Here is a 15832-nt window from a genome sequence, read left to right as displayed (position 1 = left end):
ACTAGACTATAGACTAGACTATAGACTAGACTATAGACTAGACTATAGACTAGACTATAGACTAGACTATAGACTAGACTATAGACTAGACTATAGACTAGACTATAGACTAGACTATAGACTAGACTATAGACTAGACTATAGACTAGACTATAGACTAGACTATAGACTAGACTATAGACTAGACTATAGACTAGACTATAGACTAGACTATAGACTAGACTATAGACTAGACTATAGACTAGACTAATAGACTAGACTATAGACTAGACTATAGACTAGACTATAGACTAGACTATAGACTAGACTATAGACTATACTATAGACTAACTATAGACTAGACTATAGACCTAGACTATAGACTAGACTATAGACTAGACTATAGACTAACTATAGACTAGACTATAGACTAGACTATAGACTAGACTATAGACTAGACTATAGACTAGACTATAGACTAGACTATAGACTAGACTATGACTAGACTATGACTAGACTATAGACTAGACTATAGACTAGACTAAGACTAGACTATAGACTAGACTATAGACTAGACTATAGACTAGACTATAGACTAGACTATAGACTAGACTATAGACAGACTATATACTAGAAAATATACCAGACTATAGACTAGAATATAGACACTAGACTATAGACTAGAATATAGACTATAGACTAGACTATAGACTAGACTATAGACTAGACTATAGACTAGACTATAGACTAGACTATAGACTAGACTATAGACTAGACTATAGACTAGACTATAGACTAGACTATAGACTAGACTATAGACTAGACTATAGACTAGACTATAGACTAGACTATAGACTAGACTATAGACTAGACTATAGACTAGACTATAGACTAGACTATAGACTAGACTATAGACTAGACTATAGACTAGACTATAGACTAGACTATAGACTAGACTATAGACTAGACTATAGACTAGACTATAGACTAGACTATAGACTAGACTATAGACTAGGACTATAGACTAGACTATAGACTAGACTATAGACTAGACTATAGACTAGACTATAGACTAGACTATAGACTAGACTATAGACTAGACTATAGACTAGACTAGACTAGACTATAGACTAGACTATAGACTAGATAGATAGACTAGACACTATAGACTAGACTATAGACTAGACTATAGACTAGACTAGACTATAGACTAGACTATAGACTAGACTATAGACTAGACTATAGACTAGACTATAGACTAGACTATAGACTAGACTATAGACTAGACTATAGACTAGACTATAGACTAGACTATAGACTAGACTATAGACTAGACTATAGACTAGACTATAGACTAGACTATAGACTAGACTATAGACTAGACTATAGACTAGACTATAGACTAGACTATAGACTAGACTATAGACTAGACTATAGACTAGACTATAGACTAGACTATAGACTAGACTATAGACTAGACTATAGACTAGACTATAGACTAGACTATAGACTAGACTATAGACTAGACTATAGACTAGACTATAGACTAGACTATAGACTAGACTATAGACTAGACTATAGACTAGACTATAGACTAGACTATAGACTAGACTATAGACTAGACTATAGACTAGACTATAGACTAGACTAAAGACTAGACTATAGACTAGACTATAGACTAGACTAGACTAGACTATAGACTAGACTATAGACTAGACTATAGACTAGACTATAGACTAGACTATAGACTAGACTGTAGACTAGACTATAGACTAGACTATAGACTTAACTATAGACTAAACTATAGACTAGACTATAGACTGGACTATAGACTAGACTATAGACTAGACTATAGACTAGACTATAGACTAGACTATAGACTAGACTATAAACTAGACTATAGACTAGACTATAGACTAGACTATTAACTAGCCTATAGAATAGGCTATAGAGTGGACAGTATAGACTGGACTATAGATCCGACTATAGGCTACGTTATAAGCTGGACTATACTATAACCAAGACTATAGTCTGAACTACAACCTAGACTATACTCTGGACTATAAACCAAAATAAATTCTAGACTATAAACCAGACTGTTGTCTGGACTATAAACCAAACTGTTGTCTGGACTATAAACCAGACTATAGTATGGACCATACAGCAACCTATAGTCTGGACTAGAAACGAGACTTTAGTTTGGACTATAAACTTGATTGTAGTCCGGACTATAATCTAAACTATAGCCTGAACTCTAACTAAACTATAGTCTGGACTATAAACCAGACTATAGTCTGGACTATAAACCAAACTAGTCTGGACTAAAGTCTGGAATACAGACCTGACTATAGACTTTTTCCTAAAAATTGACTATCTGCATAAAAGGTCAAATGTTTCACTGGTTTATACCACTGAAACACAAAATTATCCCATTGTGTTTTTAATTCAAAATCTCCATTAACACTTGAAAGTAATAGAAATTTTAATTAATATATTTATACAATGTATTTTCTAGGTACATGAATAGATTCTTATTTTTAATTTTACACTAGAATATTAAAACATTTTAATGATTTTCTTTTGATTTTAATTAAAAATACCAGTTAATTTTAATTTTATTTAAAGACAAATTAAATTTTAACTTTATTTTCAAAATTAATTTTTACGTTTTTTTTTTGTTTATTTTTTCACTTTCAAATTTATGTTTAATACATAAAAAATATATTGAAAAAAATCTGATGTTTTATTGGATTGGTTCGAAACTTTTTTAAGTTCTTTGCGCCCTAATCAAATTTACCCAAGCCGACAATTGTTTTCCATGTAAGTTTTACCAAAATGCCAAAAAAGTGAAACGGAAAAACTTTTAATTTTTTCCTGGTTTTGGGGGGAAAATTAAATGTTTTGCGTTGTAAATGTGCGATTTGGCTTTTGGTTCTTTCAGTTATAAATGACATTTTAATTTTAGTTTTGTAATTAAATGAAAAAAAATATATATATTTGTTTTTACTAACATACCTGTCCACATTTCCTGGTAATATTTGTTTCAAAATTTTTGTCATAATTTTCTGTTTAATGTTGAAACAAAATAATTTTAAAAAAATGCTAAATATTTTGTAAAATTAATTATAACAAATACATATAAGTAGTTGGCTATAATAATAACAATAATTCTTGTAAAAAGTTTCCTTCTTCTTCAAATTATAATAATTACTATTTATAATACAAAAACAAATACTACATACACTGTAAAAAATTAAACAAAATTTTCAAATTATACAGGATTGTTTTTTTTAAGGAATTTAGTCAGGACTTCTAAGTTGTATTCGAAATCTATGTAAAAATTATTTAGTACTTCTTTCTATTGTGAATTGTTGTTTTTATAAAATATATTTTCAATTTTAGTTTACTACTTCTTCTTCTTCGCAAATTATTCACAATATAGTATTAGTTTTTTTGGTCATAACTTTTCATTTCGTTTACCTTTCGTTTTCATTGTTTTTTCTCCACTACTTTCTTCTTGTTGCAGCCTTATTTGGAGTAATTTTATTCGTTTGGGTTCCACAAGTATCAGCTGAATGTCAAAGTATGAATATTTTTAAACAATTTTCCCTTTCCCTTTTTTCTTCTTCTTCTTTAGTTGAAATCATATATAAATTTTCACCCATTATCCATTGTTTTTTTAAATTTCTAATGAAAAAAATTATTTATAATAAAATGGTGTACGTTTTGTTGTATTTAACATTGATGTGAACCAAAAAAAAAAAAATAATAATTAAAATTTTATTTTCTTTAAGTCCACTACCAAAAATCAACATTATTGATGTGTTTTTCTTTCAAATTTTCTTTATTTTTAGCTGAATTGAATGATTTCAAAACTTTTTATTTGCAAATAATATCATTTTTATCCAAACAAACCAGGTTTATTTATATTAAACTATATAAACACAATATTCTACCAACGATTTCAACACAAACATTACAATTTTTTTATTTTCTCTGACTTTTAAAAGGTTATTTCACTAGTCTTTCGTTTAAGTGTAAATTTAGTTTTATATCAGGCATGGAAAATTTAAATTTTGAAATGGTACAAACATAACAAATTGTGTACTTTTTAGCTTTTATATATACTGGACTATAGACTATAGGCTATCCAATAGACTAGACTATAAACTAGACTAAAGACTAGACTATAGTCTAGACTATAGACATAGACTAGACTATAGACTAGACTATAGACTAGACTATAGACTAGACTATAGACTAGACTATAGACTAGACTAAAGACTAGACTATAGACTAGACTATAGACTAGACTATAGACTAGACTATAGACTAGACTATAGACTAGACTATAGACTAGACTATAGACTAGACTAGACTATAGACTAGACTATAGACTAGACTATGACTAGACTAGACTATAGACTAGACTATAGACTAGACTAAAGACTAGACTATAGACTAGACTATAGACTAGACTATAGACTAGACTATAGACTAGACTATAGACTAGACTAGACTAGACTATAGACTAGACTATAGACTAGACTATAGACTAGACTATAGACTAGACTATAGAGACTATAGACTAGACTATAGACTAGACTATAGACTAGACTATAGACTAGACTATAGACTAGACTATAGACTAGACTATAGACTAGACTATAGACTAGACTATAGACTAGACTACTAGACTATAGACTAGACTATAGACTAGACTATAGACTAGACTATAGACTAGACTATAGACTAGACTATAGACTAGACTATAGACTAGACTATAGACTAGACTATAGACTAGACTATAGACTAGACTATAGACTAGACTATAGACTAGACTATAGACTAGACTATAGACTAGACTATAGACTAGACTATAGACTAGACTATAGACTAGACTATAGACTAGACTATAGACTAGACTATAGACTAGACTATAGACTAGACTATAGACTAGACTATAGACTAGACTATAGACTAGACTATAGACTAGACTATAGACTAGACTATAGACTAGACTATAGACTAGACTATAGACTAGACTATAGACTAGACTATAGACTAGACTATAGACTAGACTATAGACTAGACTATAGACTAGACTATAGACTAGACTATAGACTAGACTATAGACTAGACTATAGACTAGAGATAGACTAGACTATAGACTATAGACTAGACTATAGACTAGACTATAGACTAGACTATAGACTAGACTATAGACTAGACTATAGACTAGACTATAGACTAGACTATAGACTAGACTATAGACTAGACTATAGACTAGACTAGACTAGACTATAGACTAGACTATAGACTAGACTATAGACTAGACTATAGACTAGACTATAGACTAGACTATAGACTAGATAGACTATAGACTAGACTATAGACTAGACTATAGACTAGACTATAGACTAGACTATAGACTAGACTATAGACTAGACTATAGACTAACTAAGACTAGACTAGACTAGATAGACTAGACTATAGACTAGACTATAGACTAGACTATAGACTAGATAGACTAGACTATAGACTAGACTATAGACTAGACTATGGACTAGACTATAGACTAGACTATAGACTAGACTATAGACTAGACTATAGACTAGACTATAGACTAGACTATAGACTAGACTATAGACTAGACTATAGACTAGACTATAGACTAGACTATAGAATAGACTATAGACTAGACTATAGACTAGACTATAGAGTAGACTATAGACTAGACTATAGACTAGACTATAGACTAGACTATAGACTAGACTATAGACTAGACTATAGACTAGACTATAGACTAGACTATAGGCTAGATTACAGTCTATAAACTACTCTATAGACTATTTATCAAAAGTTTATAAGTTAGAAAAAGTATCGAAAATATCGTAGGTGTGTCATGGTTAAAAAAGTACTGAAAAAAGTGGTAAAATTCTAAATTTTCCATGTCTGTTTTATATGTTCCTGAGCAGTGGGTCGTAATCTCAAAACGCCGTTAAAGAAAAAGAAACACTGAAAAAATTAACAAAAAAAAAACAATGCCGCAGTATTCGTATTTAATTAAACGATTGCATGCCCTAACGATAACTCGTTTACTAGATTACATACATATTTATATAGTAAATATATACTAAATACATATTTACTTTGTAGTATAGGTTTTTACAATTATCCACTATATACTATACTTACTTACTATCCTTCGTCTACTTTTTTCCCGTAAATTTTGTTGTAGTATCCATATTATTAATTAATTTTAAACTTTATTATTTGAAAATTACGAAAATCTAAAAAGAATTTACAGTGACTTGACATGCAACGTCACTAAGAGCAGCTTGACTTGATCTGTGTTCTGTCGCAGGGAGTCGAAAGAAAATTTTTATATCGGTATCAGCTAGGTAGACACAGGTACCCATGTCGGTATCCATATTGGGATTAAACTGCTCACCCATCAAACAGTCTATTGAATACAAGCCATTCGTCCCTAGTTGGAAATTCTATCAGAGTTATAAAAAAAATGCAATGGAAGGTTATGTTAGGATCGACTCTACACGACAAGTACAATAATTTATCGTAGATCACTTCGGTCCAAAGTTTTTAAGAGAAAAAGAAGATGTCATGAAGAATAAGATGAAAGCGACAGAAAATATTAAAGTATAGAGTAAGACTAAATCGTAGCTGGAACTTATTGTGAACTCACTGTTCCGACTATCTTATAGCAAACGATCGAAATACATAAATCGTTTACCAGAAGAAAGGAGGCTCCATAGACATACGTATATACCAATCTTTCACGTGGTCTCCATCTCCTTAGCAAGTTATTTAGCAGAACGGGTATCGAAAACATTCCCAAAAAATTTAGTAGAAGCGCTCCCAATGCAATAGGACGTGAACTTTGATAGAAGTTTTATCTCATCATAATTAAATTTAATAGATTGACGTTTCAAACTGTTCACTCCTATACGATAAATATCTAAAACAAAATGATGAAAACTCCAATATTAGAAATTCCTATATATACATTTCATCATTATATCTAAATTAATAGTTTTACTAAATCCCTGTAGTTCCACTTTATACGACTTTATATAGGATTCCTTCTAAAAGATTTTTTTGTATCAATTTGAATTACAGATATTAAGAGAGTGTTTTGATTTTTATTTTTCATTAGTAGTTCTCATTAAATCCGGTAATAAAAAAATTTTAAAGTTAAGTACCAACATGATTTCTGAATGAAACCCAACACGATTAATGGTTTATGATTGACCTTACGTCTTTATTTTGCCCTACGTTTATGATTTCTTTTAAACCTGGTGTCATTGCAGACCTAGGTTTTCCTTTTGCAGGGCCTCTTCAATGGAAATTCTTTATAAAATTTTTTATGAAAACGGACTATTGCAATATACAAAGAATAACATTCAATATTTTGGTGTTGGGTTTATAAAATTCGGTCTAATCGAATATACATAAATACTACATACATTTATACATACAATACTTATACACAAATAGTTTTTTTAAAGTAGTTTAGTCAAAATTCAATTAACGGCTTTAACTATGTGGATTCTTTGCTCGAGGCCTCCAACTGAAATCAATTACAATAATAAACCTATTTTTAAGTTTCTTAGTAGGCTATAGAATTTCTAAATATTATACTTTTCATAAACTTAATACTTATAGTATTTAACTCAAGCAGTAAGTGCACAGGATTTTTAGCTTAGAAATTAAAAAAAGTATTATTTGTATACAAACACTCTGTAATTTAAATGGAATGTTTAATAACACTCTTAGAGAAATACTTAGAGGAGAAACTCAAACGAACATCTGCAGAATGTAAACAAGTTTGAGTTTCCCTTCTATTTATTAACTCTATGTTCAATGTTTTTCTTTTGGCTTCTTTCTGTAGAATAAATATATTTTAAAAATGCACGATTAACCAAAATTTAGCTTGTTAATAATTTTAAGTTTTTAATAAAAAAAAAAATGTCCAAGCTTTTTGTGTTAATTTTGTAGTGAATTTTTTGTAATTATAAAAGTTGCATAATATTATTTGAAAGAAATATAATTACATTAAACCGATTAATGAAAATTAATTGCCGAAAAGTAGTTTAGAGGAATTAAAATTCGAGAAATGTTCATAGGATTGTATAAACATGGGGTTATTTTTCGACTACGTCTACAGTCTAGACCATAGACTAGACTATAGACTAGATTATACATAGACTCGACTATAGACTAGATTATAGACTAGACTATAGACTAGACTAGACTATAGACTAGACTATAGACTAGACTATAGACTAGACTAGACTATAGACTAGACTATAGACTAGACTATAGACTAGACTATAGACTAGACTATAGACTAGACTATAGACTATACTATAGGACTATACTATAGACTAGACTATAGACTAGGACTATAGACTAGACTATAGACTAGACTATAGACTAGACTATAGACTAGACTATAGACTAGACTATAGACTAGACTATAGACTAGACTATAGACTAGACTATAGACTAGACTATAGACTAGACTATAGACTAGACTATAGACTAGACTATAGACTAGACTATAGACTAGACTATAGACTAGACTATAGACTAGACTATAGACTAGACTATAGACTAGACTATAGACTAGACTATAGACTAGACTATAGACTAGACTATAGACTAGACTATAGACTAGACTATAGACTAGACTATAGACTAGACTATAGACTAGACTATAGACTAGACTATAGACTAGACTATAGACTAGACTATAGACTAGACTATAGACTAGACTATAGACTAGACTATAGACTAGACTATAGACTAGACTATAGACTAGACTATAGACTAGACTATAGACTAGACTATAGACTAGACTATAGACTAGACTATAGACTAGACTATAGACTAGACTATAGACTAGACTATAGACTAGACTATAGACTAGACTATAGACTAGACTATAGACTAGACTATAGACTAGATTTGACTTATACTGTTGAGTAGACTATCGTCGTGGGGGTACCGACAATGGTTTTTACTAGAGTTCAATAAATCGAATTTCGAAGATTGGAAACAATTGACTAGCCGACTTTTAAAAAAATTCAAAAGGTCAACTTTTTAACTATAGAACCTTAGTTTATACAATCCAAGAAACAATTTTGGAAAGAGATTTTTTCTAACGTATTTAAGCTGATTTCAAACGCTAATATTATGAATTTATAGGTAATTTTTTTTATTAATGACGGTCTAATGTACTTATATTGTAAATAATTCCAACAAATAGTGTATTGAAAAATATATATTTAAATCTTTTAAAAAGTCAATTACTAAAATTAAACTTTTCTTTCTCAAACACAATAATTTCCAACACAAAATTAATGTGAAAATTCTACACATTAATTTAAAAACAACAAAAACAACATGCAGCACGTTCTATATACTGTTACGAGTGTGATTCCTGGACTGATGCTAGATGTAAGGATCCCTTTAACTATACGGCATTGCCAAGAGATCAACCACCCTTGAAGAAATGTTATGGTTGCTGTGTTAAAATGGTGCGACACTCAAAATCACGTAAGTTTTTCAATTGCAAAATGAATTTTAAAATATTTGAAATCTTTTTATATAAAGAACTTTAATAATATATATTTTTTTCTTTTAACTTTTTTTTTTGTTTTTGTTCCTCACCTACAAATCTAGTTTATGAAGTTGTTCGGCGTATGTGTACGTCACAATTACAAATAAATTTATTTATGGTCGATCATGTGTGCATGATGGAAAGTTCAGGCAATGGACATATGTGCTTTTGTGAGGAAGATATGTGCAATTCTAGTAAAAATTTATACACTTCATCCAACATACCATACATAGTAGTTACATTACTAACCATATTGGTAGTGCTAAATACACGTCTATTACATTCAATATCTGCATCTGCATCTTCATCAGCATCTTCTACTATAACATCTATTTTGAATTCTGTAACATTTAGATAAATACTCGAATCTTTCACTTACATAGACAAACAACACACACACACACACAGTTACACACTCATAGATATTATCTACTTTTACTTTATCTCATATATATTTAAAACAAAAAAAAAACTATTTCGTCTCGTATTTCGTAGAGTTTGTATTGCTACTAAAGACATGTTTGAAACAACAACAAAACAAAACTTTACTACTCTTTGATTTTTAATATAATTTAATTATTACAATTACTTTTTGTTATGTAAAACTTTTTCTATATTTAATATTAAATTTCTTAATTTTTTAAGTAGCCATTGTTCTCTGCTTTAAACTGAAAATGATTTGTAAAAGGTTGTTATTATAAATTTTTAATTTTGTTTAATTTTATATTGTTATAATTTTAAAAGTATTTTTTTTTTTTAATAAATGTATAAAATTTTAGTTGACATTTTGCAAATTCTAGTGTAGTTGTAGTAAATTTTTAATTATAGTATTTAGTTTTCTAATTTTATTAAAATAATATATATAACATTTACAAATTTAAAGAGAAATATCAAATTGTTTAGTTTGGGAACTAGCCAGATTTGACGGTTTAACAGTAATCCGTGTGCATAATCAAATTCTTCCTTAAAGCTGTAGATCTAAGGAGTACTAGAACAAACCAAATATTAAAAAAGTCAAAGTGCTATATAGTTATTATTTCTAGGATTTTATAAATCTATTGCAGTTAATGAAAACATTTTCCAACTCTGACTTTTTTCGACTTATTAACAAAGTCAACTTTTCTACAAGGTCAATTTTTCGATTTTTTTTTTTAACATAAAGGTAGTATTCAACTATTTTCGACTAAAAGTCCATTTATTATAAGAATCTGTTTCATCAAACAATCGACTTTTTGTTGAAAAAAAGTCGACTACTTTTTGCCCTTTTAAAGTCGATCTTACAATACAATAGATTTGAAACTTGACTTGACTATTTTGTGAACTAGTCTTTGTACTAGCCTATTGACTAGTCTGAGGACTAGAATCTGGACTACCCTGTGGAGTAGTCTATTGAAAAGGGTGTGGAAAAGTCTATTAACTAGTCTGTGGTAAAGTCTATTGAATAGTCTGTGGACTAGACTGGAAAAGTCTCTAGATTCTGGCCTAATCTATGAACTAGACTTTGAAGTAGTCTATTGAATAGTGTGTGGAGAAGCTTATTAACAAGTCTGTAGAGAAGTCTATGGAATGGTCTGCGGAGTAGTCTATAGAATGGACTGTGGAGTACTCTATTAACAAGTCTGAGTAGTTGTCTGACTATAGATTAGACTGTGGACTAGATTCTGGCCTACTAGCCTGTGGAGAACTCTATGAAATAGTATACAGAGTAGTCTAGAGAATAGTCTGAGTAGTTTTCTGACTATAGACTAGTTAGTGGACTAGATTCTGGCCTACTCTGTGGAGTAGTCTGTGGAGAACTCTATGAAATAGTATACGGAGTAGTCTAGAGAATAGTCTGAGTAGTTTTCTGACTATAGACTAGTTAGTGGAATAGATTCTGGCCTACTCTGTGGAGTTGTCTGTGGAGAAGTATATAAATTAGTATACGGAGTAGTCTTTAGAATAGTCTACGGAGTAGTATATAGAATAGTCTGCGGAGTAGTCTATAGAATAGTCTGCGGAGTACTCTATTAACTAATCTAAGTAGTTTACTGATTACAGACTAGTTTGTGGACTAGAATCTGGACTATTGAGTAGTGTGTGGAGTAGTTTATTGACTAGTATGTGGAGTAGTCTACTCTATTAACTAGTCTTAGTAGTTTACTGACTGTAGACTAGTCTATTGACTAGTTTCTGGACTAGATCCTGTACTACTCTGTGGAGTAGTCTATTGACAAGTCTGTGAAGTTGTCCTTTGAATAGTCTGTAGAGAAGATTATTAAATAGTCTGTGAAAAGCTCTATTGACTGATCTGCGGAGTAGTCCATTGAGTAGTCTGTGGAATAGTCTATAGGCTAGTCTGTAGAGCAGTCTATAGACTAACCTGTGGAGTAGTCTATTGAGTAGTCTGTGGACTAGTCTATAGGCTAGTCTATAGAGCATTCTATAGACTAACCTGTGGAGTAGTCTATAGACTAGTTTATTCAAAAGTCTATTGAGTAGTCTGTGGAGAAGTCCACTGACTAGTCTGTGGAGATGTCTATTAACTAGTCTGTGGAGAAGTATATTAAATAGTCTTTTAAGAAGTCTATAGACTAGTCTATTGACTAGCCTGTGAAACAGTCTATAGCCTAGCCTGTGAAGTACTCTATTATAGACTAGTATATCAAAAAGTCCATTGAGTAGTCTGTGGACTAACCTATTGACTAGTCCCTTAATTAGTATGACTACAAAACATTTTCTAACGAAGCAAAATACTGAATAACTCCACTTTAGATCGGAATAGGATTCTATGACAGGGATACTCACAGCAATGAGTTCAACAACCTTCCTTTGAAGCATTGAAATTTGTTTCTAAAAAATGTCGGCTTTTAGTAAACATCCATGCGGAGTAGATATGGGTTCTGTCAAAAATCAGGATCCAAGGATTTTATTTAAAATTTTCGACTTATTTTTTATTTGAAAACAATAAACTTTCTACATAAAGCACTTTGATTTATAAAAAAAATATATATTGAAATATTTTTCTTCAAAATGGCGGCTTACCACAATAACACAGTATCATTAAGATTTTTGATTCAAAATATTAATAAAATTATGATTATATTTCTAAATTTATTTCAAAACTTATGTTTAAAACTTGTTTGAAAAAAACACCAAAAACTTCTATAAAAAGAAGCCAATAATTGGGCTAGTCCAATGTCTAAATTAAGAGCTAAACTTCGAAATTCGAATAAAAATTGACTTAAAAATGTTTATTTAGAAAAAATGCTTTAAAAGTTTTTTGCATGTAGTTAAATTAATTAGATTTTATTTTAATAAAAAGCATGTTTAGGAATAGAATTTCAGAAAAAATATTGTTGATTGGTTTTTAAGGCTTTAAAAGAAATTGTAATAATTGCTCATTAGAAAAAGAAAACATTTACACCATTTCCATGATATGGTTTTAGGAAAACTTTATAATTTTGTTTTAGTTTATTTAAATAATTTTAAATTTTAAACTGTTTATTATTTTTTGTATTTATCTTAAATAGGACTGTATTTTAAAAAGAAACAAAATGACATTAAAAAGGCAAATTATTTATTTAAACCAACTTTGTAGTTTTTAAACAAAAGAAATTTATAATTTTGTTAAAGTAGTTTAAGTAATAAATTTATAATGATTGGCTTTATAAAAAAACTCTGTTTTAAATTTAATAAAATAAACAAAATTTCATAAAATAAATTATATTTTAACTAAATTGAATTGTTATTTAACACTTTTTTTTATTATTATTTAAGTTTGTATTTTATTGTTGAAAATTTTTATGATAAAAAAGAAACAAATAAAAAACAAAAATCATTTGAAAGAAAATGATTATTTAAAACAAATTAAAAGGAGTTTTGGGGAACTAAAAACAATGGAATCAATAAATACCAGAACTCCTCTTTAAAACAAAACTATATTTTAAATATTTCTTTAAAGCTGCTGTTTTTTTCTTATTTTTAGCCTAAATTTCTTCACTTTTAAAAATCTTTTCTCACCCGTTTAAAGCATGTTATTTTAGTTTTTATTTCATTATTTCTTTTTTAATTTCTAAGGAAAGTTTTGTACTTTTGTTCTTCTTTAGGACCTCGTTATAGTATTACACTTTGTATTATACTTTAGTAATTGAACTGATTTTAATTTGCACCCTGTATCTTTACATTAAAAATTGTTAAATCAAAAACAAAAATTTCCAAAAAATTAACAAAAATAAATTGCACCTTTTGCACTGTGAGAAAAATGAAGTAATGTTTGGTTCTCATGTAGCATGTTAAATAAAAATCTTTTACCAACAAAAAAAAAAACAATACTTAGCACACTTTCCTAGTTTAAAACGTGTTACTTACTACTAGTACTAGATCGGCATGACGTCATTTTCAATTATATATAGAACAAAATTCAACAAAACATAAACAAATTTTTACAATATTTAAAACAATAAATAAAAATTTTTGGCTGTTTACGGTTATCGTTAAAAGTTAATAATTAAATTTTTTTAAAAAGAAAAACAAAAATATTGGAAAATTAGTGTTCTAAGTACGACTCCAGGTATAAACGCCGTCTGCGAAAGAATTCATTCATTTACAAACAAGCACCTTATCGACATTTGTCTGTTCTTTTCGTTTGGTCGAAAATTCCTCAAAATCTCCATACAAGAGAATCTGAAGTTTTTTCTTTAAGTTTTGATTACTACGATTATAATAAACTAATGAAGCGATTAGAAATCTGAAACGATTAACAGGTAAAGTAAATTTAAGGTTTAACTGCTTATAATACAATAAAAGCTTAATATTAGGGTTCTATAGTTGAAACGAAAAGTCGACTTTTCGACTTTTTTCATTTAGTTAAAAGTCGACTTTTTGCATTTTATGAAAAGTCGATTTTTCGACTTTTTTCATTTAATTAAAAGTCGACTTTTAGACTTTTCGACTATAAGTATTTTATAAACAGTCGACTTTTCGACTGTTTTCGATTATTTTTTGACTTTTTTCGAGTTTTTCCAACTATTTTAGAGTTTTTTACTTTTTTTTCCACTTTTTTAAAATTTCCGACTATTTTTGACTTTTTTCTACAATTTTCGAGTTTTCGACTTTTCGACTTTTTTCAACTTTTTCCGACTTTTTTCGATTTTTCGACTTTCTTCGACTTTCTTCGACTTTGTTCGACTTTGTTCGACTTTATTCGACTTTTCGACTTTTTTCGACTTTCAGACTTTTCGACTTTTATTAACAAAGTCGACTTTTTTCACAGACGATAGTCGAGTTATCGACTTTTTTGGAACAAAATAGTCGACTTCGACTTTTCGACTTTTTTCGACAAAAAGTCGATTGTTCGATTATTCGAAAGTCGATTTATAGAACCCTACTTAATATCTCAATTAAAATATATTTAAAAGCTTAAATGTTGAAAATTTCTTAATTTTTTTAAAATACGGCAAATTGAAACTTTTCGGAATAGATGTGTTAACAGTTATATATCCGATTTCAACTAGGTTTCTATAGTTGAAACAAAAAAGTAGATTTTACGATTTTTTTGTTTTATTAAAAGTCGACTTTTTGAACTTTTTATAATATCGACTTACGACTTTTCGACTTTTATTTTCAAAATTAATATTGTCTTACGACTTTTTCCGACTTTTCAACTTTTATTTGCAAAATTTTTATCTTCTTTGTTAGGACTAAAAACTCGACTTCGACATTTCCCAAAAAGTCGATTCCTTGGTTATATTAAAGTCGATCGGACCAATTAAAAACATGACAGCAACTTTCCACACGTTTCCTGGAATATATAATTGAAGCTTTAAACAAACAATACTCTTTTATAAATATGATAAGTAAACCCAGTCCAACAAGCCTAGTTTTGCTTTATATGTCTCTTTACCTAAATATCTACATACATGTTATCCGAAAGAATACACTTAGACCGCTATAGGGCCTATTGTGCGCTTTTTTTCATGGAAAAAATGTTTGATGGAAACCCCTAAAAAAGTAGGTTTACTGGATGTACTATAGTTCCCAACATATGTACATATATAAATCTAACTTCGACGATGACAATGAAGTAAAGAGTTTTAACGTTTCACTGTCCCGTTTACGTAGAGATCCAAGGTAGGTTAGGTTGAAAAAGAGATGTATATTACATCAGATCCAAAAAAATGTACATAGACCGCTATCGGTCTTGTTTTGAGCTTCTTTTCATAAAAA

At 29.4% G+C, this 15832-nt stretch overlaps 1 protein-coding gene across 1 annotated transcript in view; it reads left to right on the top strand.

The window, feature by feature from the left end:
* Positions 1-13576, top strand: part of LOC119609505 (protein quiver) — a 14550-nt gene extending 974 nt beyond the window's left edge. The window contains exons 2-4 of the mRNA XM_037964318.1: positions 2752-2799; positions 9415-9561; positions 9688-13576. Of these exons, the coding sequence (XP_037820246.1) occupies positions 2752-2799; positions 9415-9561; positions 9688-9983 (491 nt within the window). The 3' untranslated portion in view covers positions 9984-13576. The remainder of the gene's footprint in view (positions 1-2751; positions 2800-9414; positions 9562-9687) is intronic.
* The last annotated feature ends 2256 nt before the right edge of the window (positions 13577-15832 follow it).

This window comes from Lucilia sericata, unplaced genomic scaffold (genome assembly GCF_015586225.1).
Source record: "Lucilia sericata isolate MDLA Ls3-8-SP2 unplaced genomic scaffold, ASM1558622v1 Contig000994F_arrow, whole genome shotgun sequence".
Taxonomy (NCBI): Eukaryota; Metazoa; Arthropoda; class Insecta; order Diptera; family Calliphoridae; genus Lucilia; species Lucilia sericata.
Note: the sequence above shows the minus strand (reverse complement) of the source record. Positions and strands in the feature narration are given on the sequence as shown.